General features: G+C 44.0%; 3 protein-coding genes and 1 long non-coding RNA gene across 7 annotated transcripts; 2 read left to right on the forward strand and 2 right to left on the reverse strand.

Annotated features, from left to right (window-relative positions):
* Positions 1-9202: 9202 nt before the first annotated feature.
* Positions 9203-11105, forward strand: LOC100272736 (GDSL esterase/lipase APG). The gene is made up of 5 exons (NM_001147189.1): positions 9203-9515; positions 9641-9771; positions 9875-10108; positions 10228-10483; positions 10566-11105. Exons 1-5 carry the CDS (start codon positions 9254-9256, stop codon positions 10760-10762), a joined length of 1080 nt encoding a protein of 359 aa, NP_001140661.1. The 5' UTR covers positions 9203-9253; the 3' UTR covers positions 10763-11105.
* Positions 11106-11842: 737 nt separating this feature from the next.
* Positions 11843-17304, reverse strand: LOC103629481 (uncharacterized). Of its 3 annotated transcripts, none has more exons than XR_002262693.1 (5): positions 16533-17304; positions 16283-16383; positions 15400-15603; positions 13096-14726; positions 11843-12564 (listed from the first exon to the last, which is right to left on the reverse strand). It is a non-coding gene; the product is annotated as an uncharacterized lncRNA (long non-coding RNA). The 3 variants fall into 3 exon arrangements; XR_554412.2 differs by having other exon boundaries at positions 13096-14344; positions 14435-14726; positions 16283-17304; XR_002262692.1 differs by having other exon boundaries at positions 16283-17304.
* Positions 17305-17915: 611 nt separating this feature from the next.
* On the reverse strand, positions 17916-20265 carry LOC100304003 (uncharacterized). The gene is made up of 2 exons (NM_001328097.1): positions 20100-20265; positions 17916-18342 (listed from the first exon to the last, which is right to left on the reverse strand). Exon 2 carries the CDS (start codon positions 18331-18333, stop codon positions 18136-18138), a length of 198 nt encoding a protein of 65 aa, NP_001315026.1. The 5' UTR covers positions 18334-18342; positions 20100-20265; the 3' UTR covers positions 17916-18135.
* LOC100501318 (Nucleosome assembly protein 1-1) lies at positions 19369-25521 on the forward strand. Of its 2 annotated transcripts, XM_035959811.1 has the most exons (12): positions 19369-20342; positions 20457-20609; positions 20701-20744; positions 20822-20917; positions 23497-23589; positions 23713-23803; positions 23877-23938; positions 24023-24207; positions 24308-24485; positions 24572-24615; positions 24735-25020; positions 25129-25521. In XM_035959811.1, the coding sequence occupies exons 2-11, from the start codon at positions 20543-20545 to the stop codon at positions 24949-24951; spliced, it is 1077 nt and encodes a 358-aa protein (XP_035815704.1). In that variant the 5' UTR covers positions 19369-20342; positions 20457-20542; the 3' UTR covers positions 24952-25020; positions 25129-25521. The 2 variants fall into 2 exon arrangements, with proteins under 2 accessions (XP_035815704.1, NP_001349524.1); NM_001362595.1 differs by lacking the exon at positions 19369-20342 and having other exon boundaries at positions 20440-20609.
* Positions 25522-26029: the final 508 nt, after the last annotated feature.

Raw genomic sequence — 26029 nt, forward strand, 5'->3', positions numbered from 1 at the left:
ACAAGTTCTGAAAGATCAGTCACTTCTTGCGCAACAAATTGCAGCTACAGGGAAAGCTGTGGATGCCTTCTCGCAGAGCCAACTGCTACCCGCCCAGTCCATGGTTGTCCTGGAGGTTTTGGAGAGGGGCCACAACCACAACCCAGAGTTTTTTTTTTGTTGAAGAACAGCAGGCATATTGGGGGTCTATGCTGAAGTTTTTTTTTTCATGATTTTACTTGTAGTGATCCACGAGTTTGGCGCCATAAGTGGTGAGGACTTGTTTCATTTTTATAATGCTCCAAAGTATCTTTGGGTTACAACAGCAACTATGCACATGAAATAAAATGCAGGACGTTGGATGGAAGCTAGTGCAACGTCGTCATGGAGGTTTTTACACTTGGGATCAGTTTATGCAAGCACTAGAGGCTAAGTTCTGGGGATATGATTATGAACAAGCAATGAGTACACTGTTGGAAATGAAGCAAACTGGTTCAGTTGACGAATTTGCCTTAGAATTTGAATCTCAGCAGTTTCTGATTGAGATGCATAACAATGGTTTTGATTGTTTGTTTTTTATTACTCAATTCACTAGAAGCCTGAAACTTGACATTGCAGCTGTTGTGCAGCCTCATATGCCTCAAACCATGCAACAAGCATTTAGAATTGCTCAGATTCAGGAAGCCTTTTTGGAGAAAACCAAATTCAGATTGGGTAAGCAGACATTGGTTCCTCGCACTAATGTGGGCAGTTATGCTCGGTCTGAACAAAAGGCAGTTCCACCATCATCTTCTCCTCTGAGCAAGGAAAGACAGAAGAGGGATTATTGTAGAGCTCATGACCTGTGTTTTTATTGTATTGAACCATTTAATCCTACCCATTTAGCCAAATGTACCAAGATACCTAAAGCTCAATTGAACGCTATGGTAGTGAATGATTTGGATGCTCCTCTCACAGATGAAATTCTTCATTAGTTGGATATGGAAGATGCACTGACCACTGAATTTTGCCACTTATCCTTGAATGCTATAGATGGAACTGCAAAAGGTAACACCCTCAAATTGAGAGCATTGGTGCATAACAAGGTGATGCTTATATTGGTTGATAGTGAAAGCTCACATAGCTTTGTCAGTTCTACTTTCCTGCATACTCGTGGCATTCCATATGTTGCTATGCCTCCAATCCAAGTCAAGGTAGCAAATGGAGAAACCTTGGTTACTAATTAGAAAGTTTCTCAGTTTGAATGGTGGATTCAGGGTCACACTTTCCATAGTGATATGATGGTTCTGGATTTGGGACCTTTGATGCTATTTTGGGATATGATTGTGTCGGGTATAGTAATTAGGGGTACCTAGATTACACCCCTAAAACACGCTTGACCCATAGGCCACCGTAAAAGCATGTTCCCCGAAGACGAAGGATCATAAGTCGCGCTTCGCCCGAGGCCCCCCTCAGGGGTCACCAAACTCCGCCTCGCCCGAGCCTTCCCTCGGACAGGGTGTGTTCTCGGGAGAATCCTCGTCCCGGCCGAGGTCCCCTCTCCCCAGAATGGAGGTCTCCGCCTCGCCCGAGCCCGCCTCGACTAAGCAAGACAAACCCACGGCGAGTCTCAGCCGAAGTCTGACGGGGATAGCAGCATTCAATGTGTATACCTACCCCATGCAGGGTTGCAGGTGTACAGGAGCAACAAGACCGTGGTCCTATCAAGCTTCACCAACTATGGTTACGCATGCGACCACTGTTCCCGCATGCCGTCTGCCAACTCCCGATGGGACGTACAATACGACAAGAGTACAGGCAAGCCTTCGGGCGCAAACTCCGCCTCGCCCAAAGTAAAACTCGGCCTCGGTACAAACTCCACCTCGCCCAAGCCCGTCCTCGGCTTCCTGTTCCCCACGAATCCCGCAGGAGGCCACAGCTTCGACTATGGCACGCACGTCATCGAATCCCAGAACAAGCTCGGTCGAGACCTCGTGCGGACTTCCACCTCACCTAAGCCTGGCCCTGACCTTGATATCCACAATAGAAAGGTGCCCGACGTCATCGGATACTGCAGAGATGACACACTACTTAGGAGCTTTTTCCCATACTTAGTACTATGTCAACCACTATGGTATGAGCAACCCCCTCGCCAGGGGGGCTTGGGTACGTGACTGAGCCTTCGGCCCTGGCCTTGGCTCTCAGCAGAAATCAAGCGGGCACAAGTCAACAATAAGTACAAGATCATACTCCAGACCATACCATCTACAGGGGCACGGCGACGCCTCCTCACAATACTCAGCCAACTCCAGTACTCTAGGCAGCCCCCCTTGAGGCTATAAATAGGACAGTCTATGGATTCAAGCAGGCAGGTGAACACTTCACGGTTTTCTTCTCCTCACAGTATTGGCACTTGCCTCAATCAACTCCATGGACTTGGGATCCTTCCCTCTCCCACTCAGCTTGTATTCCCTACTACAAGCACTTAGGTGCAAGTAATATAAGTCTCATCCCCCTCTGCTGGAAGTAGAGCCTTCTCTTGCCTGAACCAGGATAAAGACTTGTGTCATCTTCATCACCCATCTGAGTTAGGGACACACAACATTATTTCACTAGTCGTTAGGTCCTCGGGTCCAGACACTAACAGATTGGCTTGCTCCTCTCAGTCCTATGACTTGTCACTAGGAACAAGGAACATTGGATTTTTAGTACAAAGGACAGTCTTTGCATCTATAGGGTGTTCTTACTTCTCATCCTGTTCTAGAAGCCATCATTCTCTCAAATTGCTCAAATGGGCTGCTGGTAATGACATTGGGGCATTGGTTGTAGTTGAGGTGTTGTCAGAGACACCTGCTACATCTATTCCAGTAGCCATACAGTAGGTATTAGACTAGTTTGCTGATGTTTTTTAGGAGCCCAAGATTTTATCACCCTCTAGACTTCATGACCATCACATTCCCTTACTTCCCAATGCCTCTCCTGTTAACTCGAGACCATATAGATATAGATACTCTCCACTCCACAAAGACGAGATAGAGAAACATGTATGAGATCTTCTGCAGGCAGGGTTGATTGTTCATAGCACTAGTCCTTTTGCTTCCCTAGTGCTCTTGGTCCAAAAGAAAGATGGCACATGGCATTTCTGTGCCGATTACAGAAAACTGAATGCTCTTATAGTGAAAAAAACAGATTCCCTATTCATGTTATCGATGAGATTCTTGACGAACTTGCAGGCACAGTAATTCACTAAGCTAGACAAGAGATCCGGATACCACCAAGTTCGAATGCATCCAACAGATGAGCACAAAACTGCTTTTAAGACTCACCATGGTCACTTCCAGTTCTGGGTGATGCCTTTCGGATTGACCAATGCCCCCAACAACTTTCCACTGTTTCATGAATGCCATCCTTGAAACCATTCTCAGGAAAATTGTGTTGGTTTTTCTTAATGATACTCTTATTTATAGTTCATCCATGGCACAAAATATCACTCATCTCCACCAAGTATTTTTGCAACTCTGAGCTCATAAACTTTACATGAAGTTGAGCAAATGTTCCTTTGGACAAACATCATTGAATTACTTGGGCGACATCATTTCTAGCCACGGTGTCGCCACTGATCCCTCCAAGACACAAGCTATGCTCAACTGGCCAGTGCCCTCTACAATCACTGAACTTCGGGGCTTACTGGGTCTCATCAGATACTACAGGAAGTTCATCAAACATTATGGCATCATTGCGAGGCTCTCACCAACTTACTCAGGAAAAAGCAGTTTGTCGGGTCACACTTAGCAACCTTGGCTTTTGAGAAGCTCAAATCTGCTATGGTGCAGGCTCCTGTTTTGGCTATTCCTGACTTTGAGCAGGAATTCATAGTCGAGACTGGCGCAAGTGAAGTGGGCATTGGAGCAGTCCTGCTGCAGAAGGAGTCCATCTGAAGGACCAACCGATCACATTTCTCCGTAAAGCCTTAGGGCCATCTTACCAGAAACTCTCCATCTATGAAAAAGAATTTTTGGCACTAATTATGGCAGTTGAGCGTTGGAGGCCCTATTTGCAGCGACAAGAGTTTATTATTAGGACTGACCACCACAGTCTGTCATACTTGACCGAGCAAAATCTACATTCGGAAATGCAGCATAAAGCAATGACTCAGCTCATGGGACTTCAATTCAAAGTAATCTATAAAAAGGGAAAGACAACGTGGTTGCTGATGCCCTCTCATTCAGCTGGCCTCTTGCAACCTTTACCTATTCCATCTGGACCCTGGCAGGACTTAACCATGGATTTTATCGAAGTGTTGCCGTCGTTAGAGTGATACAACTCCATCCTGGTCGTGGTTGATAGGTATACGAAATATGCCCACTTCATACCTCTCAAGCATCCCTTCACTGCTCAAACTGTAGTTCGTGCAGTTCTACATCAGGTAATCAAACTCCATGGCTTCCCTAAGACTATTGTGTCTGATCGGGACCGTATCTTCACCAGTGTTTTTTGGAAGGAGTTGTTCTCTTTGTTTGGAACATGCTTGCTGCGGACCACGGCTTACCATCCGCAAATCGATGGACAATCGGAGCGAGTCAACCAATGTCTTGAAATGTACCTTCGTTGTGTTGTCCATGATTCACCAAAGAAATGGAAGAATTGGCTGACTCCGGCTGACTCCGGACTGTTCAAAATGTTGCAAAAAATTGGGTCTGCTGCGTATCGCCTCAAGTTGTCGGAGGGCTCTATGGTCCATCCATGTTTCACGTCAGCCAGTTGAAGCCATTTCATCCTAACTACACCCCTGTGTTTTCAGACTTCTAGATTCTCCACGATTTCAGCACACATGATCTGCAACCTGAGACAACTCTCGATCGTCGCTTAGTGAAAAAAAAGCTCCAAGGCTATTCCACAAGTCTTGGTTAATTGGAGCAAGCTATCGGCCACCTGGTAAGACTTGTATGTGCTCTAGTCCAAGTATCCATCAGTGACAGCTTGGGGACAAGCATCAGCTCCAGGGGAGGGACATGTCGTGCCCGACGTGTAGGACGCGCCACAGTAAATCAAGAAAGAACCATTGTGCTCGGGTCGAAGGAGGAAGAAGAGGGACGTGCAAGGGGTTGATAGCATTACCGAGACAACCAACGTCTAAACAGTAAAAACCGCCAGATCCGACGGCTTCTTGCAAGGGGTCAACAACATCCGCAACACCAAATCCCTAACCGACAGATCGAGTACATCGGTAGAGTTTTCACTGCCGCCGAAGTTGCTGTAGTTGACGTAGGCATATCGGAGCGCGACTTGCTATTCGTATGCTAGCAGATCAGCAAGATATTAGAGTAATTACTACATAACTAGAAGAGGGGGGGGGGGGACGTTCAATACATGCTCCAAGACAATTAGGTAAAAGGAAAAAGGCAGATCGAGGCAGATCCTGAACCAACAGGTTGAGAGGAGGTAGCGCTACTGGTCTGGTCGTGTCCGGCATCCACGTGGGGTAGAGCGACAGAGCCAGAGCGCTCGCAGCACGCTAGTGGGTCGTGTGGCGGCGTCGGGGGCTGGCCACGTCCGTGTGGGGATCGTTGTCGTGCAGGGCAGGTTGCCCGAGAGCGGGGTGGGCCTCGAGCCTCGAGGAGGGGGAGTTGTCCGTGACATCGGTGTGGGCGTGGCGGCGTCGAGGAGTTTGGGAGCACTTGCTGGCCTGTTGCTGGGCCGGTCTTGGCTCCGCCCCTGATTTGGAGGCCGGGGCGGCGTGATTTGGAGGCAGGGGCGGTGGGCAGGGTGGCCAGTGATTTGTTGGAGGAGGCATGCGGTGAAATTGGAGGCGTGTAATTTGGGTGGGGTTTCTGTGACGAGGAGAGAAGACCCAAAAGTAATCAGGAGCTGTCGGCATGGCACAAATAGTTTTACCGACGGAAGGTGAGACTTCTTTCCAACTTTTACCAGCGTGGCACAAATAGTACTAGCGAAGGGTGTTTGCAACCCAGCAACTAAATTTTAGTAGCTAAATGTTAGTTTTAGGGGTCCCAAACAAGACCTTAATAATCACCCAGCTTAGCTTGTTGTTGTTTTGGGATTGATAGTACACACCCTTAAATTCACAAAAGCATTTATCTATCTATTGTATATTCTTATGCTAGTTCATTATTGCACCGAGTTTATTTTCAATAGGTTTACTTATTGCGCGGTGATGCTTTACCAAGGAGAAATTCGTCTCACAGAATGCATGTATTGACACACGGTTGTTGTTGGTTTTCTTTTACGGGGCGTTTGGACCCCTGGATTTTAAAGGAATTAGAATTCACTCAATAAAGTAACTTATTTAGTTTGAAATTTAACATTCTATCACTTTCCAAAGTTCAGATATGAGCTTATCTCAAATTCATGTGGTGGAGTATGAGAAATTATTTTATACATTAGTAGAATTTGTTTCACTCCTCTATAGTAAAATTGTAGCACATAAATACTTCTGATATCTTGCTAATAATAGTATATAAATATATTTTGCATAAAATCAAATTAGCTTAATTGATATATGTCTAAATTAATATTATTTGAATGGAATTCAATTCTAATGATCCAAACGAGGAATTATTGTTTTGGTCTGTACATCCCTGGCATTGGTGTTTGGAAGTTTCTAGCTCTGATTTATGACGTGTAGTCCGCGGCTGTATGCTTGGCATTGCCTTGTTCTTTTCAGAAATTTACCGCCCCCTGTGTCGACTAGTGCATGTACACGATGGCGGGTCAAGTAGACAAACTAGTGCTTCGTTGGGTGTGGGTGGTGGCATGCTGCAGCCTCCAGGACATGAATGCGTATAGAGCGTTATTGGATGCCTGCAAACCTATCAGAGCCATCATGAACATGGATAGATGCAGGTAACCAAGGATCATGAGCTGATTTTGTTTAGTAGTGATGTACAGTGAATGGATGCATGCAACAGTGTTGCAGTCAACTGAGGGGTGTTGTGGCCATTGGACTATAAGTATAGCGGAGAGACAGTTTAGAGACTCTATTATATAATTGAGTGTCTATAAATATAGTATATTAATAAATATAAAAAGTAAACGTACTTGTACAATATCAGATCGATATAACAGACGACAAATTCTTACAGTGAGAAATAAAGTGTCTATTGTCAGGGGCGGAGCTACATAGAAATTAGGGGGTGCACATGCACCCACGAAAATTTAGAAATCTAGTGATTTGGATCAAATTTTCACCATTAATGTACCACCTATAAATTGTTACCATGCACCCTCAAGGCATATGCACCCTCCCCTAATTTACTCTAGCTTCGCCACTGTCTATTGTTACTTGGTTTACGAGCCAGAGACACAGAGAGACAACTTCACGATTTTTTTTTTCAAATGTCCCTTTAGACACCTTAATAGCTCCTACATTAAACATCATTGTATATTGCCTTAAACCCAATACACACGTATACTCCTACCCAACTTGGATTATTATTAAGAAGAAAGACAGGGGTCGCTCGCCCAAAGTCGCTGTAGGTACTAGTACTATTTGTCGAAGGCACGCTTGCATCGGCGACCGCGCACCGGCCGGTACCGTAACCAAATCTCATCACAATCTGAAATTAAATCTGAACTCCGGTCATTAGCAAGGGAAGTGCGGACAAGTTTCATCCGTATAAATCTTATTTTACCGGTGTAGTGTTCGAGCTTTAGTTATTGGCTACATATTTACACTCATCTAATCAATAGAACTCACATATTTTTTTTTATTTTATTAATATATAGAAACCGTACCAATCCACACCCACAGTGCGTATTGTAGTGGTATAAGCTGCCTAGTTTGATTTCTAGTGTGTCACATAAACTTATTTATTGTCTACAGAACTCTAGTCCGTACAAAGTACTAGTTTCATGGTGTGTAGATTTATTTCTCTCCCATCCGGTTGTCGTCTACATGGTCTATACATCTTCCACTCCGACTATTATGGAGCCGCGCTATTTGTGGGTCTCACGCTGCTGTCAACTGATGCGCCCTCATAAAAACATACAGACTACCCACGGAAAGAAGAATGCAGTTTCAAAAACATGGCACACCCTAAATTACCTTTTAAAGTAGATATATATTGTGGCCACGAAGCTGTCGTTTTGATCATTTAATGCCCGTGTCATCATCCGTTAGTTAACCGCTGCGTGTCAGTGCTGGGAATTGGGTCGGGTCGAGCTAATCCAAGCCTATCATACTTTGGGATAAACAGACCTAAGCCGTCTGAGAAAGTCTAAATTTTTTTTTAAGTCGTGTTAGCTCAAATAGTAGAAACAGTGACCCAATTTGACCCTAAAACACATCCCGAGTGATTGGTTACGCGGCCCAGCGGCGCCTGGCTCTGGAGAGCCTGGGCAGCGAGAAACGGAATGTTCGAGCGTATCCGCGCATGCAACTAGGGAATATGTTTTGGTCTACGTTGCATCTGTGGGTGCAGCCTCCATCTCGCTATATGCAGTTAACCAAACAGTGACTGCTTCTTATTCAACGCATGCGTTCGGTCTAGATGGATGTGTGCAGCTTACCAATCACAAGGATCATGTCTTTGTTGGACCGTGTCCATAGCTCGATCTATATATTTGAATCACACAAAATTTAAATATTACAACCACATAATATACATGGCTTACTAAACTAAAGATATTAAACAATGTGAGTTCTATTTGACAACATAAAGTTTAAATATTATAACCATATAAAGTTATAACTTACCAAATTAAAGAAATTAAACAATATAAGTTTAATTGAGCCGTGCCGACCCAAACTCGACCTATGCATACAAGCCGTGCTAGGCCCGACGGGCCGAAATCTAAGGTACGGCTTAGACCTGCTTTCGGACCGTACTAATTTGATCCATATTATTTCGCGTCAGCACGTGCTTTAGGCTCTTGTGTTTGAGTCGCTCGTGGCTCTTGTGTTTGAGTCGCTGGTGGTGACAAAAAAAAAAACCTGGCCCATATTACGTACGTGGTGTCAGGCGTCACTACAAGATCGAGGAAACCATGCATTAACGAGGTGCGTAATCAGGAGTCACGTCGGTACAGCTTGGGCGACGAGCGAGGCGGTGCCCCGGCCTGGGCCTGCCCCGCCTTAAATCGCACGCGCGCACATACACACATGACACCCAACCGCGAGCTCCCATCGACGTTGACGCGTGGTACACACCACCATGTACACGCACTGTGCAACGGTCGTATATAAGTATGTCACCGATGCGTCGAGCGGCCACACAGCCCGGTACGTACGTGCAAGAGACGAGCGTAGTAACAACTGTGAGCAGCTAGCACATGCATGGCGTCGTCGCAGCTGGTCGTCGTGTGCCTGTTTGTAGCGTCGGCGGTGACTGTGACGATGAACGGCGGCGCGCAGGCGCAGGCGCAGCCGATTGTGCCGGCGGTCATCTCGTTCGGCGACTCCACCGTCGACGTCGGCAACAATAACTACCTGCCGGGCGCGGTGTTCAAGGCCGACTACGCGCCGTACGGGCAGGGCTTCGCGCGGCACAAGGCCACCGGCCGATTCTCCGACGGCAAGATCGTCACCGACATCACCGGTCGCTAGCCATTCCCATATATATATACATGCTATACCACCACGCATGCATTATGCATGGCGGCGGCTGCAGGTGCGTGACGAATTGAACGAGTTCTTCGTTCTGTGCATTGTTTATTGTTGCAGCCGAAACGCTCGGCTTCGAGAGCTACGCGCCGCCGTACCTCAGCCCGCAGGCGTCGGGGAAGAACCTGCTCACCGGCGCCAACTTCGCCTCCGCGGCGTCCAGCTACTACGACGACACGGCGGCCATGTATGTAAGTACCACATCATCGTTCAGATGCTGTTGCTTTAATTTGTTGAGGCTAGCTAGCTGCTAACTGCTATATATAATATGCCCTTGCGCACGCGTACGTGCAGGACGCGATCACGCTGACCCAGCAGCTCAAGTACTACAAGGAGTACCAGTCGAAGCTGGCGGCGGTGGCCGGGCGCGCCAGGGCTCGCGCCATCCTCGGCGACGCGCTCTACGTCGTCAGCACGGGCACCGGCGATTTCCTCCAGAACTACTACCACAACGCCTCCCTGTCCCACCGCTACGACGTCGAGCAGTACACCGACCTCCTCGTCGGCATCTTCTCCGGCTTCGCCAACGTATAATACTAATACGTCATCATCCTGATCCATCAGATCGACACTCACCTACCCATCCGAGATCCTTTTGCTTCATTCATCATTAAATCGATCTGGGATGAGTACGTTGTTGGTTGCAGGAGCTGTACAGGCTGGGGGCGCGGCGGATCGGCGTCACGTCCATGCCGCCGCTGGGCTGCCTGCCGGCGTCCATCAGGCTGTACGGCGACGGCAAGGGAGCGTGCGTGCCGAGGCTCAACCGCGACGCCGAGACCTTCAACGCCAAGCTGAACGCCACCGTCAAGGCGCTCAAGCGGCGGCACGCCGACCTCAAGCTCGCCATCCTCGACATCTACACGCCCCTCCGCAAACTCGCACAAGACCCCGCGGCTTACGGTATGTACGTGCGTGTTCAACAGTGCCGTACGTGCGCGGTCGAGATCATGACACTGACACGCATGCATGCATGGTGGTGTAGGCTTCGCCGACGCTAGAGGGACGTGCTGCCGGACGGGGACGGCCAAGACGAGGGTGTACCTCTGCAACCCGACGACGGCCGGGACGTGCCGGAACGCCAGCAGCTACGTGTTCTTCGACGCCGTCCACCCGTCGGAGGCTGCCAACGTCTTCATCGCGGAGTCCACGGTCGACGCGGGCATCGAGCTGGTCACCTAGCTAGTAGGAATAATAAAGGAGACGACACACATCTGCAGATCTGCTCACATGTTTCCTGCTCCATCGAAACAGAACTACGTACAGTGTCTGGAATAGCCAGTGAAATTAAAAATTGCACCGTCGGCCCTGCCCTTTTCGTAATGTTGTGGAGCAGTTTCCTGTTCCATCTGTAGCCGCTCACCAGTTTCCTGTTTCCATCCAAGAAAACAACGGTACACCTTGAATTGCCTGTGAAATTGCACCATCTATCTCCCTACCATTCTTGTAATATTGTTGATCATATACTATGCGTACGTGCGTTTTCCTATATATCATGCATAATATGAGGTGTTTGGTTTCTAGGAACTAGTTTTTAGTCCCTACATTTTAGTCCATAAATTGATAAATATAAAAACTAAAACTCCCTGTTTATTTGTTAACTTAGAGCAACTCCAATAGTTATATATAATTATACTACATAAATCCTAGATTTAGCAAGTTCTCAAATAATATAGGAAACAAAAAACTCATGTTCTCTAATAGTTCTTTATACATTATTTTCTAAATATGTCAAAACTTGTCATGTCACCAGTGGGACCGTTAGGGACGATGAATTTAACTTGGTAAATTGTGTTGGACTTTTGATTTGGTGCCGCAATTGTTTATTCATATATTTCCGACATGTGCACGTGAAGTTGCTGTATTGTCAATTGTTTAATCTCTAGCTGACTAGCTGCCGCAATTGTGCATCACCAACCCCTGATATATGGGCTCTATTAACATATCTTTAATGCATAGTTGAAAAAAGGCATCCAAATACAAAAATTACATTCAGTCTTTTGTTTATGGAGTTGGTAAATGGTTGCTAAATGTAGGGAGCAAATCAGGTTAGATGGAAAGTAGTTAAATTTAGGGAGTTTATTGAGAGAACTGTTGAAGAGAAGTTTTATTTTAGCTGGCTAAATTATTGATTTAGGGAGTCTTTTAGAGAACTACTCGAGTTGCTCTTAGGGACTAAAAAGTTAGACCTTAGAAACCAAACACCCCTTATATACGTACTTGAATTAATTTACTGATAGTACCTCACAGATGCGGGGGCTCTATCCTCCCAGCAGTGTTATGGGGGGTATTAAGAATATAATACATTGAAATTCTGAATCCAATAATAACTGACTAATACTAACTAACAAAGTTCAACCAGCATCTTCAACTTTGTGTGTTTGACGACGGGTTCATACAGAAAGGGACTGAAACACAACAGCCAACGATAAACTATACACACCAAAGCGGCAACAGAGTACAGGTATATATCAAATTCAGCTGCTGAAATTAATGCTGATGTCCTATAAGGAAACACACTTCATTCGGCTGCATTAACTCAACAGGAAAATAACACGTTACCTGCAGACGGCAGTCCATTTGTGCTCCGGCGTCTCAACTAGCACTAGCAGTGGGAACGTGCAGCGTTCAGAGTAGACTATTCTTTCTTCATTTCCCAGAACCATGTATCGAGAAGAAACTAGCACTAGCACTAGCAGTGTGTTCAGAGAAGACGGCAGTCCATTCGCTTGATATATGCGCAGCTAAGGTTTCGTTAACAGAAACATGTACCGAGAAGAAACGAGAACCCTGGAATACAGGCCAGGCAAACCAGATCAATCATGCACGTACTTGATGTTTCCTTTCCTCTTCAAGGGAATCGTGTCGACCTTGAAGTGAATAAACGAAGTACAGCCGAAGCAGTGAAAGCACCTCACCAGCATCACTGTTACCTGGTGGTCTTGGGTGTCTGGATTAGGAGCCAGCCGTGCAAACCTAGAACCCTGAAAATAGAAACCAGTTCTTCAGAAGTGGGGAAGGCTATAGCACATGAACAGCATTAGCACGTGATAAGCCTAGTCCTAACAACCACCAACAATATAGCTAGCATTCATGACTTTATTTGAGCAAAGGGATGCAATTATATGTCGGTTCAAGCTGATGGCTGGCCCACTATTAATGGCTCCTCAGACGGCAGTGGCACAGTGCGCGGCATTTGTGGAGACGTGAACAGCTACTGAAACCAGGGCAAAGAAAGAGAAACGCATTGAAGATGTAGGCGGCGGGGAACCTCTACCTTCCCAGAACAAATTCTCCAGCCTGGCAGGATTTACTGAAAGCAGTAGCTACATTTGCAAGTAAAGTCAACTTTTATTACTTCACATGCCCGTGCTATATATCTCATATTTGTGTGTGTGTGTGTATTAATTTAAGTTAGCTATAACCTTTAAGTTATCTATAACTGACATATATTATATTAAATTATCTTTGAACTGATCATGATTTATTGCACTCTTTAAATGGATGCGACTTACTGCTCTGGAGGGAAATGATCGTTGTCTGCAATGGATCTGGTCCAACTCAACAGTTCAGAGTTTTGCCTCCTTCAACCACATTAGGCAGTACACATCAGATCGTGAAAAATAGGAAATTTGCATTGTAGATTACTCTATTCATATAGTGAAGTTTGAAATAGGGGATGTAATAGAATAGCTGCTGGAGACAACCTTTGTCATTACCATCAAAATGGAAGCTGGCAATCAAACCTAGAAATTCAAATATTCAAGATCTGCGTAAAATTCCTGGTCACTGCTACAAAGAAAGATTAATCTTCTTGCTCATTTCAAGGATAACATCCCTAAATATCTCACCGCCTTGCCCATTCTGATTCCAGTTCAACAACCTACTATGAAGATCAATCACAAAATCTCTATCTTGATTTGCCTGTTCCAACACTTTAAATAATGATTTTACACACTTGAGCAGGGTATGGGGCAGTCTTGTTTCTGAGTTGGCTGACAGAACGATGACATCTATCTTCGCAACCAAATATCAATGAGGACATATCCTCAACTACGTCAAGCCAGATAAAGATGAGATATGCTCCAATCAAAGCCCATCTCTCAGCTATCAATGCAGCTGCCTAAGAAACCATCATTACTGGAATAATCTTTTGTTCTTATTTGTGCTTCATTTGATACCAGAATCTTCCCCAGTGCTTGTGTAGCACAGAAGGATGTCACAGTTCTGCTCGTTAGCACAACTAGGTGATATAAGCAATACTCCTAAAGGAATCCACTGATGCAATATTAGGTTAAAGTTTGAAGGATGGAGATCCGCTAGTTTTCCATCTTGCACTTGAGGAAAGGCAGTTGTGCTACAACATTTTACACAGGCACACAGCTATCATCAAATTCTTTAACAAGGGAGCTTACAGTGTTTATTGGCACATGAAATTTCTCTGACTTCGCAGCTGTGGGTATTTGCAGTTTCCTCCTATGGTTCATAGTAATTTGGTAGCTCAGGCACTTTTTGTTGTTCCTAGCCCAAGAATGTGATATTTCCAATATATTGTTTGATAGCATCTCGCATTGATCATCATTAGAAGGGCATAGCACCCAAGAAAGGTAAAAGGCTGCCCTCTGAACAAGACTGACGTCACTTATTGATTCAGCAGTTGGCTCTTTGGATAATGTTTCTGATAAAGAATCGTGTGAGCCTTCTCTGTAGAAAAGTAAAGCAGTTGCAAAACTGAACCAAACAGGAAAACTAATAATCATGTACCTGCAGAAGCACAATTATAGCAGGTGCAGTTAACTTCTGTCAGACAAATGCTAAACATCTAGTTGTGTTGCATATTTAAAAACACATTACCAATCCCTTCAATGGTTGTAGTTGTAAGTTTTTTTGTGAAGAGCATCTAGTTCTTGTGTTATCCAAATCAATCAAGGCACTGATATAAGAAATTAGGTCCAAAAAAGCTTTACAAGATAAGGGTCCAGTTAGTATTGCAAGCAAGTTTCTTTGATGGCTTAGGAAGTAAGCATGTGAAAAGGGAAATCTCTGCCCCAAATCTATGGATATTCCTCATGGCATAGGCTTGAGAAGAATGTCTAGTGCCGATGATACCAATGCATTGTGAAGTTCTAGCACACAACTCAAACCCCTGCACAAATGAAGGATGAATAGAGTTTTTACAAGAAGTCCTTAAACAGCAAGCCCACAATGTATAACTAATTCAGACAATATATAGAGATGTGTAAATGTAACATCCATAATAGTGTTGTTGATGAAATATCGCTTAGGGCTACAGAAAGCAAGGTTACAAAAACTAAATAAATAAATATTCAATCAATGCAGTAAGGAGGCCTCCTGTTGTATGGTCTTCTTTAGAACTTTTTCTCTATCTTCTTAATATATAAAGGGGCACAGTTCTCATGCGCGTTTCGAGAGAAAAATTCAGTTAATTTTATTTCTTTAAAAAAATGTAAGGTCACAATTGGAATTAAACATTAAATGATAAATGTGGAATAAGCTCTACGAAGATGTTTTTGTACTGTTCATCATGAAATCTGTTTCAAACCGCTTTCCTAAGATAACTTTAACCCACGGCCTGTTTGTGTGTTCCTAATTTTGCCTCGCCTACAGTCATGTCGGAGTTTCTAAAATAACTTTTTGGTGGACTGCCATAATATGGCAAGCCACTTTTAACATTTGCTCCTCTGCAGTTCCATTGTAAGATTAACGTACAAGCCCATTGACCGAAATCAGGACAGATCAAACTCAGTGCAAGCTATAGTATAGGGCATTCCATATGAGTGTTTGAGGTGTGAACTTACGTTCCTTGAAACCAGAAGTGTAATAGTGATCTCATCTCCATAAATACAGTTGGGGAGCAAACCGGGCAAATTATGATGATACGCCATTCCATCCTATTATATAATTCCTTTCTCAGGCAAAGCAAGGGCCTTTTAATTACCTCCTTGAGCATCACTGAGAGATCAAGCCTAATAATTGATGGATCAAGATGCCATAAAAGCAACCTACCACAAAAAGGAGATATGACTAAATCAGTATATTATAGAAAGCAGGTGTTTAAAAGTCCATGCAGTAACAACAAAAATATACTTAAGCATAATTAAGATGGTACTGCCTGTCAGTGTACTATACAGATAAAAATAAAGTACAGTGTACAGTCAGTGGTTTCCTGGTGAGCAACAAAACTACAGAGATTATCATCCAGTAAGCACAAAATTGCACTCCAAGCTTTCAAAAGCCCCCTTCGCACTTTACAAGCACTCCTCAAATTCAAAATGTAAGTGAATTTGTGCTGGTAAAACACTCAAACTTGTTGAAATTATCGCCGCCAATATATAAACAGCTACTAAGACTGAGAACATAAAGTTGTTATTCCCACACTCCTCAAGCCTCGTTATAAATCCTTTGAAAATTTGTAACTCTTTTTTTCCTGGAATAACATATTTTCACAGAAATCATTGGTCAAAGTATCAGATTAGAGACCATGGCAATGTCCTAAATGACTTACTTTGAAATCAGAGGGGCTGTTTCCGTATTCATATTACACATTTGCAGCAAAGAAATGGTATACATTTAATAACAACACAGAAACTACAATAACAACACATCTTTTACTTCCTTAAATCTTCCCTTTATTAATAGCACATGATGATCCACAAGTAATTGCTGCAAGTATACTTATACCTTGGTGGGTTTGAATCGTCACTAGGAAGGACATGATAGGAAGGATGGTTTATTAACTCCGCAGCAATGGTTCCCATACGAGATACTATTTCTCCCTCTTCCTTATAATATGGTAAAAGGAAAAGACACTGGTAGTTAGGGGATAGCACGATGGTTTTCGCAACAGCATACAACATATCATAAGAATGTCTTCCATCTAAATTAAAGAAATAAAAATTTGTCAACATTAACAAAAAAACAGATAACCAACCTACAGGGAGAACACATCATTTATAAGCTGAACTCCCAACTGTGAAACTGCTCACGAATACTCCTAAACATTATGAGTGTCACATCATCTGACCATAGCATTGATGGGCACTTCGTGTGACATTAGACATGCGCAATTACAATGTGTAGGAAGAGATCCCTGTTAAAAAAATCTCACAATCTCCCAATTTCTCCACAAGGGCTGCACACGAATACACGATCGATCGGAGCAGCTCGCGGCAATGCACGGGCGAGACGGAGCTCCCGACACAGAGCATGTCCTGACCAGCGTCGCCATTGGGCCGAACCACACGGCACGAGACTGATGCCGAGAGCACGGAGACGAGGGTGCGGAACTGCGGACAAGGCAGTCGACTCGGGCACTATTCACCTGCATCCACACGCAGTTCCATCAGCGCGATGGTTCAGCTAAAATGCCAACAGCGCTAACAATCCAATAGGAGATACGACGTGGGAGTCTCCCTTCCTCTAGCGAGTCGAAGCACATGAGGGAGAACGCGGAGTCCAGAACCCTGGTTCCAGATGAAGCGCCGCCGCCGTCGGCACTGGGGTTGAGGGCGGGGGCGAGGAGAATATGGTGGCTGAGAGGGAGTCTCCGGAGGAGGAGGAAACGCCGCCGGTGGCAGGTTGGGAGAGGCGTGCAGCGAGCTCGGCGAGTACCCGGGTGAGGTCTTCGAGGGAAGGCGCCATTTTCGTTGAGCGGAGCAGCGGGAAGGAATAGAACGGTGGCCGCCGGGGGAACGAAAAGGAACTACAGCGTGATACTGTGCAACGGAAATTGGACAGTGGGCTAAATAAATCGTGTCACATGGATCGAGGCCCACGAATCGGCCCATACTAATTCTCTTGTTTCTGTTCACTCTTAAAAAAAAGTGCTCCTTCTGGCAGAGTTCTGGATTTTCTATATAATAATGTTTTGGCTTGCGATTTGGCTAGCAACTAGCATAAAGGGAGAGGGAGAGGCCAATGGAAGTCACTTTTCCAGTCCAAAAAAAAGGAAGAATAGCTCGAGTTTGTACTTTTTTATGTTTGAACAACACTGTCTGATCAATTCATCATTACAAGGAGCATGCCCAGGAAAAAAACCGAGAGATACAACCAGCGGCGTAGTAAAACTTACAGCGTTCTACAGTTTGAGATACTTCAAATATACAGATGCCGATGTAGATCACTAGGATCTTACGCATGAAACAGCACAAGGCCTTCAGGATCTTCCTGTGCAAACAGAATTTGGCAAGCAGATCTTAGATGCACTGCCTTACGCATGAGACTGCACAAGGCCTTCAGGATCTCCCTGTGCAAACAGAATATGGCAACAGATCACAGATGCATCGCGCCCCAGAATGTGGCACAGCAGAAATCAAGCCATTCAGACAGTGTGACTAAAAGCATTCAACAGCCGAAACTGTTGCACAACACAAAATCATACTTCTGGGGAAAACTGTACTGTCATTCTTATTCCCGAGATAAAAAACACACGGAGCATCAAAATTTACTCCTGTAACTTATTGACTATGGCACCCTCTCTCTTCTAAACCTCTGGAGAGGCGATTTCATACTTGTCGACCAATCCATGGGTCATATCATTTCGTTTCCGGCTTTGAAGTGTCTTCTTTTGCGTCTTTTCCCGATATGGCAGCTGATGTTGCAGCCGTGACGGCTGCAGCGGCTGCACCAATCTTGACACCGCCTGCGGCTTTCATCGCCCCACCGATCTTCGCAAATGCCGCTACCCCACCAACTAGGGCGGCACGCAGAGCTACCATGGGCCTGACCTCCATGGTATATTCCTGAAGTTGTTATAACATACATGACCAATTTCAGCACAGTTTAACACAAGCATCACCCTTGTCAAATGCATTCAAGGAAGCAAAATGTAAATGTTTTTCCCAGCATTTCAATGATAATTTACAGATGAAAGAGCAGTAAAGATTACAGGGTCTACATTACTTTCACTAGCATTGTATTACCTTTTAGCTACCGTGTCATTTATCCAAACATTCAGAAACGCCATTCTGTTATTTCATAGACAACTACCTAATCTCTCAAGGGTCTTGTCATGATTGCGTACAGCTGAGTTAAACAGATGCTAGTTACGGGCTAACCAAGGTACTGCTTGAATAGAATAAAATTGACTCCCATTTGTGCATACATGATCTAAGGCCTACCTTTCTATCTCGCATTGACGCGTTGTTATAGACCCGAATAATATGAAATGCACTGGGGAAACCTAATGTGGAAGAGGATACTAGCCATAAACTTGGAAATAAAACTTACATTGCACCGTGCAGCCATTGATAAATACAGTACTCTCTCTGTCCCTATTTAACTGACTGTCGCTATTGGAAATATGCTGGTCAAACTTAACTAGTTTTGTAGAAAATATTAGCAACGTCTGTATCTCCAAATAAGTTTATTACGAAAATAGGTTCAATGGTCCATCTAATGTTACTAATTATGTCAATTAAATATTAGTATACATCTGAAGTTGAGTATTTGTGACTTCTCATAGAGCGAGAACGAAGAACGAAGATTAAAAAGGAACAGAGGGAGTACATAGTTAACTGGACTAGGGTAGAAGGCTTAGTCAGCATCGTTTTCAGATCGCTTGTGATCAATGCCACTGGGCGATAAGACGATTAGTCGCGATTAGGCGACGATAAGGGCGATTAGTCGCTCCTGATCGACCCTAATCGTCCCCTGGTCGTCCTATGTATTTTCAGGACATATATAACACTATATATAGATATATACTTATATAGTATAGAGACTTGCTCAGGACAAGCTTAAGTATAGACAAGGCACCAGTATAAATAATCCAAAACAGCAGTATGAATACTTGAATAGTCCAAAACAGCAGTACATCTCCAGCAACAAGTCTATATGAAACTATGAAACTGCGATTCTACAACTTACTAGACCATGACCAAGAAGGCAACACCTATATGAGATCATCATACAACTGAAGTCTGAAACTCTGAACTGAAGTCTGAACCTGAGTAATTAACGCGGCTGATCACTAACCAGACGACTAATCGCTACATATCGCCGACTAGTCGGACGATATAGACGATCAGATCACCTGATCGAATCGAACCCCCTTATCGAGCACTGAGTACTGATCAGCCCGACTAATGCGATTAGTCGGACAATCTGAAAACAATGTTAGTCAGTTTTTGCTCAGTGTCAGGATTACTAGCCAAACACACAACCTTACCTGTTCCCCGAAATTCTTCTTTTCCTAGGGTACCAGGGCATCTCTCACAAATTGAGATCATAACAGTACGGAAAATCCATGGTATAGGGGTATAGAACTGCAAGCTGATCTGCCTGCAGCCATGGGCGGACCCAGCAAAGGGGATGGTGTGCACACGCGTACACTCGATAATTTTTTGTAAAAGGAAAAAAGCGAAGCTACTAGGCATAATTAATGCATGTATACATTTGCAACTATATTAGATCCGATTGCAAATAGTCAAATAGTTTAGGTTAGGGTTTAGGTGCTCGGATCCGCACGGCGGGAAGGGAGGAGAAGGGGCGGGCATACCGCTGGTGGGTGCTCGGTGCCGGAGAAGGGCCCGAGACCTGGACACCTGGCGTAGGGCGCCTGTGGCGGCGGTAGCCCAGTCGTCGCCAATAGAGAGACAGAGAGCAGTCGGGGACTCGGGGAACTGTTCGGCCGAGGGTGCGGACACGAACACGGGCCTTGTGCTGAGGGCCTGAGGCATATGGGCCGTTCCTTCTTCCAAACAGTTGTTTTTCAGCCGCGTTGCTAGTTCCCGAATCCAAGGTCTGAAACGAAAAAACACGCGCCTCTTTCCCGAACCGCCTCCCATTCTTCTCCGGGAGACATATGGGGTTTTTAGTTTTTTACCTCATTTCCCTCTCTTCTCCCGCTGCCCAGCTCCCCCGTCCCCTCTTCCTCCTCTCCGACGCCGCGGCGATCAATTCCGAATCGAGCGCGAGACGGGCTTGATCGAAGAGTCGACTATGGACGGCGAGAACGAACCCTACGTTATCTCCGACCTCAACGCCTCCCTCCCCGCGGCCGCTGCAGGTAAGCTCCGCTCCGCCGACACCGCATCGCACACGCTCGCCCTTGAGTTCGCTCCCAATCGACCCGCGTTGTATTTGTGGTTTGCCTGTAGCCCTTAGCGCCGAGGACCGCGCCGGCCTCGTCAATGCTCTTAAGGTACGCCGATTTGGGGTTTGGGTCATAGGCTTATGCAATTTCTTTGCATGTTCATGTGTTGTCGGATTCGGTTGCAGGATAAGCTGCAGAGCCTGGCGGGCCAGCATGCCGATGTGCTAGAGACGCTTTCGCCCAATGTTAGGAAGCGTGTTGAGTTTTTGAGAGGGATCCAGGTTGGCCAGATTGTTCCCTTCATCGCTTTCTGCTTCTATACGAATCTGATATGAACTCTTTGAGCTGACATAACTACGTATGAACATCGTCTGAATGTGGTATGCCATTTCAGGTTTTGATTATTTCCTCTGATTGACTTTTAGAATGAACTGATGCAAGGTTATTAAAACGACGAAACTTTGAAACGCTCATGGGTGAGTTTTAACTTTTAAACGGTTTAAACAAAGTTTAAACGTAGTTTTAAACAACATAGGGAAATTTCAATATATCATAATTTCAGGCAATTATATCAAGTCAAATACCAAACAACCAACATAAGTTCACATTGTGCAAAATGACATGTCCACAACCACATTGCCACAATAACACAAGTTCAACTAATAGCAAGTCGACAACTGCAAACAAAGTAGAATGAGATGTCTAATAGTCCACAATCACAAAAATAGCACAAAAGCAACTAAAGTAGAATGCCATGTCCACAACCACAAGCACACAAGAGTCACTCAAACACTCAATAACCATCATCCAAATCATCTAAACCAACATCATCCTTGTCTTGCTCATCACCACGGCCACCACTGTTGTTTGTTTCTTCTTCATCATCCATGTCAAGGTCGTCAAGCACAAAATTGTCATCGTCTTCATTTTCATCACTCTCATCAACACCATCTTCATCATCCTCAAGAATTGGCACTTGAGTACCATGAGCTCTCCTAGGAAAGTAGGGGCCTTGAAGTTGGATTAATCAGGCTGAACAGCTAGAGGACGATCTCTGCCATTACTCAACAGTGAAGCAAAGCTAGAGGGCGGTCTCTGTAGTGGCCGGCGGACAGCGGGAGCGGCTGGACTCTGGAGCGCGGCTGAGCGGCGGCCTGGAGGAGGCTGCACGGGGGAGGAGCGGCGGCCTGGAGCCGCCTGGAGCAGAGCGGCGGCCTGGGGCAGAGCGGTGGCCTAGAGTGTCACGGCCTGGAGCGGAGCGGCGGCCTAGACTTCCTGGAGTGTCTAGAGCACGGCTCTGGTGAGCGAAAACCCTAAACCTGGGCGGGAAATTGGGCTGGGCCGTTAAACGCTCGAAACGTGGTGTTTCACGCTATACAGCGTTTAAACGCCAAAACGTGACGTTTAAACGACGTTTTACGAAGAATCGTAAAACGTTTCACCGTTTCGGTTTCTTCCAGCGTTTTATAGTTTAAACGTCGTTTTAATAAGCATGAACTGATGATACACAATTTTCTTAGTTGTAATTTTTGCTGAGCACCCTGAGTGTTTTCCTGGTTCTTTGAGTCTATGAAGGACTACAATTTGTTGATTTGATGCATTGACCAGACTGCCTTCTGTTGACCATAGGTGTAGTTATTAGACAACATTTGGATTTGTTATGTGAACTTGTAGGACATCTGTGTCCAGTTGCTTCTTCTACTTTGTTCTGATTGATGAATAAAAACTAAACTGGCCTTTACTCCTGGGTCGGGAGAGCACATCTCATGAAGTGATCCATGTTTAATAACTACAATAGTTAGAGCTTTTAGCTGGTCTAGTGCAATTGGTTATGAATAAAACACATCAGATTATATGTAAGTGGATCATCTCATTTGAATCAGTTAACTATTGATCCAAAATGCCTCTGGTGTATTGTTTCTATTGTTGATTGTTAATAGCGTCCCACACATTCCCCCATCGGTCATAACTATGTAAAAGAAATGTTCAGCTGTTCATTTTTTGGAGTTGCATTTACCTTGATTTTTCATATGCTAAAATGTCTTCACTGGTCAGGTTTTGTAAGAAACCTAATAACCTATTACACAATACCATTGTTACATGGACAGGGGTGCGGGTGTCTTTGTCTAGTTTGAGTTTGGGTGTCTGATTTGGCTTTTTTTAGACATGGCAAATACCACGTGGAATCTGACATAGATTTTGGGTAAGAGTGCAACACTCACAGTTAGGTTCGTTCTTACATTTGAGTGTTGATGTGTCAAGTAAAGAGGAATGCTACATACACAGTAGTTTATAGAAAAAAACAATCAAGGAGGACATACACATAAAACATCATGTGACTTAAGCTATGTTGTAGGCTGCCATTCTAATTGCTTATTGCTGTACCAATGCATGGAGACACCTAGGTCTAATATCAACCTTGGGGGTGAGGCTTGGTATTTTATATAGGCTTGCAATCAGGGAAGGCCGAAAGCACACCATTCGCATTTTTTATCTTCCCCTTGGATTTGTTTGTGCACTGAGTCAGTGATTCATATCCCATGCCAGACCTTTATTACCATTTTTGTCACATAATTGAGGAGACAGATTTTATAAGTTGTGAGCATTTCAGTGAACTACCATTTTGCGTGTCCCCTTTTAACAATTAATTGTGAGAACCCAGCTAAATTGTGTTAAAGGTCAGTTGCAGAGCCTTTTCCTTTTATTTGGTCTCCAAGCATAAAGTTTATTGTTTGTTTCTTTTCCTACCCTCGGAAGTGATGCGGACTTTGGGGGCACAAACCCTTTTCATTCTCCTTCTTAGCCTGCACTTAACCATCATGGTTGGAACTGCAACCTTTTCTCTGTAATAATGATGTAGAGCCAACACGATGAAATTGAGGCCAAGTTTTTTGAAGAACGGGTAGCACTTGAGGCAAAGTACCAGAAGCTTTATGAACCTTTATACACAAAGGTATACTAGTTTTAATGTTTTTCTCTGTTTATACTATTTCATCTAAATGTTTGAAAACATCTAATTTATGATGTATTCTTTATGTGCAAATTGCTGGTGTCACCTATTTTTATTTTTTGTCAGAGGTATGAAATTGTAAATGGAGAAGTGGAGGTAGATGGTGTTAGTGATGAACAGACCAGTGATGATACTGCTGAGGGAAAAGAACCAGTTGGTATAAACCTGAACTTAAACTCTTGTTTGGTTCCCATTCTGAATGCCTGATCTGTATTTAAACCATTTTTCAGCTAAAGGAGTACCAGAATTTTGGCTTACTGCTATGAAAACAAATGAAGTTTTGTCTGAGGAGGTGAATATTGAAACTTCCTTTCTTTGTTGTTTTCTTTTGATACATTGTTCCATGATGGTGACTATATTTCTGCTTAACTTATAGATCCAAGAGCGTGATGAAGCTGCATTGAAATATCTAAAAGATATCAAGTGGTCTAGAATCGAGGATCCTAAGGGTTTCAAGCTTGATTTTTTCTTTGATACAAACCCATTTATCAAGAATTCAGTCCTGACAAAAACTTACCACATGGTTGATGAAGATGACCTGATTTTGGAGAAAGCTATTGGGTTGGTGTTTTGTATTCACTTTGTTCTCTATAGGTTTCTGTTGCTTTGTTCTGTATCATTGCATGTTTGTGCATGGCTTACTAGCACATTGTGTTTGCAGAACTGAAATTGAGTGGTATCCTGGGAAAAACCTAACACAGAAGATTCTAAAAAAGAAACCTAAGAAAGGATCAAAGAATACGAAGCTTATTACTAAAACCGAGGACTGTGAGAGTTTCTTCAACTTTTTTGATCCCCCACAGGTCCCTGAAGATGACGAGGACATTGATGAAGACACTGTATGTCTAAGATCTGCTGTTGACTTTATTTGAGTTATCATGTTTCATATTGCTCCATAGTGAACTGTATTTGATGTTCTCTGTAGGCTGAGGAGCTGCAGGGTCAAATGGAGCATGATTATGACATTGGGTAAGTGCAGTTTGTTTCCATTTTCCAAACAATTCTGAATCCATCGCCTGCTTATAGTTATCATGATTTCATGTGTTATACCACTCATGTACTGATATATTACTGAAATTGGTTTTCAGGACCACCATAAGGGATAAGATTATCCCTCATGCTGTTTCCTGGTTCACTGGTGAGGCTGTTCAAGGTGAGGATTTTGCTAACTTGGGTGATGATGAGGATGACGACGATAAGGATGACGACGACGAAGAAGAGGACGAGGATGAGGAGGGAGAAAGCAAGCCAGCAAGGAAGTTAGGCTTGCAGTTGACCAGCAATATGTTTAGATATGGGAATTGAACCTTTCCTCTTGCTAATACATCCCATTTCTAATTGTCTCAACAGTTGGGATCCGGTCACAAACAGAAGGTACATGATCTGAAATTTCCATGCTGAACTGAAGTGGCCCTATATACCTATTTTCTTATTTTCCAGGTTAGGTATCAATGCATGTATCTCACTAATGGTGTGTTACAGGAGCCGCAGGAAGTGTTGCAGGGAAATGCCGAACAACCAGCGTAGTGCAAGCAGCAGTAAATTGGCTGGTGGCCATTTTTGCCTGTTGATGTTGGTGCTTGGTTGATGCAGTATTTTCCATTGATCTGGAGCACTCTGCTGCGTTAGTGGATGGAAATCGGTTTGCAACTTGTCTCCTAGTGATCTCGGGGTTTTCGCTACGTGCAATCGGATGATATTATATGGTTGTGTAATTATCTTTGCACTCAGCAGATAATGGCGCTTTATTTGTCCTAGGTCTATATTGGCTATCTTAAATTGATTTGTAGTTAGCTTAGAGCATCTACAATCGACCACCCAAATCAGGGGGTCTATTTTTGATTTGATGCCCACTTTTTTTCTTGTTGGTCTAAATTTATGTTTCCGCTCTAGCAGATATGTCACACCTAGATTTAAGGGATAAAACCGGGTGCGTCTTATATGTGCGACAAAGAAAAATATCACATATAATGACAGACTATATAAGATAAAAGTCACAAATATCATTATTACATAGCGTAAGTATCTTATAAAAATAAATGATAATAATAAAGCGAACTAAATATTATTTCTTTATGCTATAAAGCTGACGGGGAGACGCCACCTAGATCATACTCCTTATTGTAGACCTCCTCCTGGACCACCTATTCTCCTGTGGAGGCTTATATATTGCAAGGTTGAGCTCACAAAAGATTATGGCTCAACAAGTTGTGGAGAATAATGTGTATGAACTTACCAAATGTGTGAATTCATGTGAAGTGTAAGATGATCAACAAATAATGGTTAAAGCTGGGAATTGCTTTTAATAAGTTGGTCAAATTTTATTAGCACGTACTAGATATAAGTATATACCAAACCAGAGTAATAATAGATCAAATTAATA

This window comes from Zea mays, chromosome 6, assembly GCF_902167145.1.
Source record: "Zea mays cultivar B73 chromosome 6, Zm-B73-REFERENCE-NAM-5.0, whole genome shotgun sequence".
NCBI lineage: Eukaryota > Viridiplantae > Streptophyta > Magnoliopsida > Poales > Poaceae > Zea > Zea mays.

Excerpts from the sequence above, each read along its gene's own strand:
- LOC100272736 (NM_001147189.1), top strand. The coding sequence starts at position 9,254 with ATGGCGTCGTCGCAGCTGGTCGTCGTGTGCCTGTTTGTAGCGTCGGCG. Across the intron at positions 9,516-9,640 it reads GATCGTCACCGACATCACCG|CCGAAACGCTCGGCTTCGAG; the intron begins GTCGCTAGCCAT and ends TTATTGTTGCAG. Across the intron at positions 10,109-10,227 it reads TCTTCTCCGGCTTCGCCAAC|GAGCTGTACAGGCTGGGGGC; the intron begins GTATAATACTAA and ends TGTTGGTTGCAG.
- LOC100304003 (NM_001328097.1), bottom strand. The coding sequence starts at position 18,333 with ATGGAGGTCAGGCCCATGGTAGCTCTGCGTGCCGCCCTAGTTGGTGGG.
- LOC100501318 (XM_035959811.1), top strand. The coding sequence starts at position 20,543 with ATGGACGGCGAGAACGAACCCTACGTTATCTCCGACCTCAACGCCTCC. Across the intron at positions 20,610-20,700 it reads CCTCCCCGCGGCCGCTGCAG|CCCTTAGCGCCGAGGACCGC; the intron begins GTAAGCTCCGCT and ends GTTTGCCTGTAG. Across the intron at positions 23,804-23,876 it reads TGAGGGAAAAGAACCAGTTG|CTAAAGGAGTACCAGAATTT; the intron begins GTATAAACCTGA and ends ACCATTTTTCAG.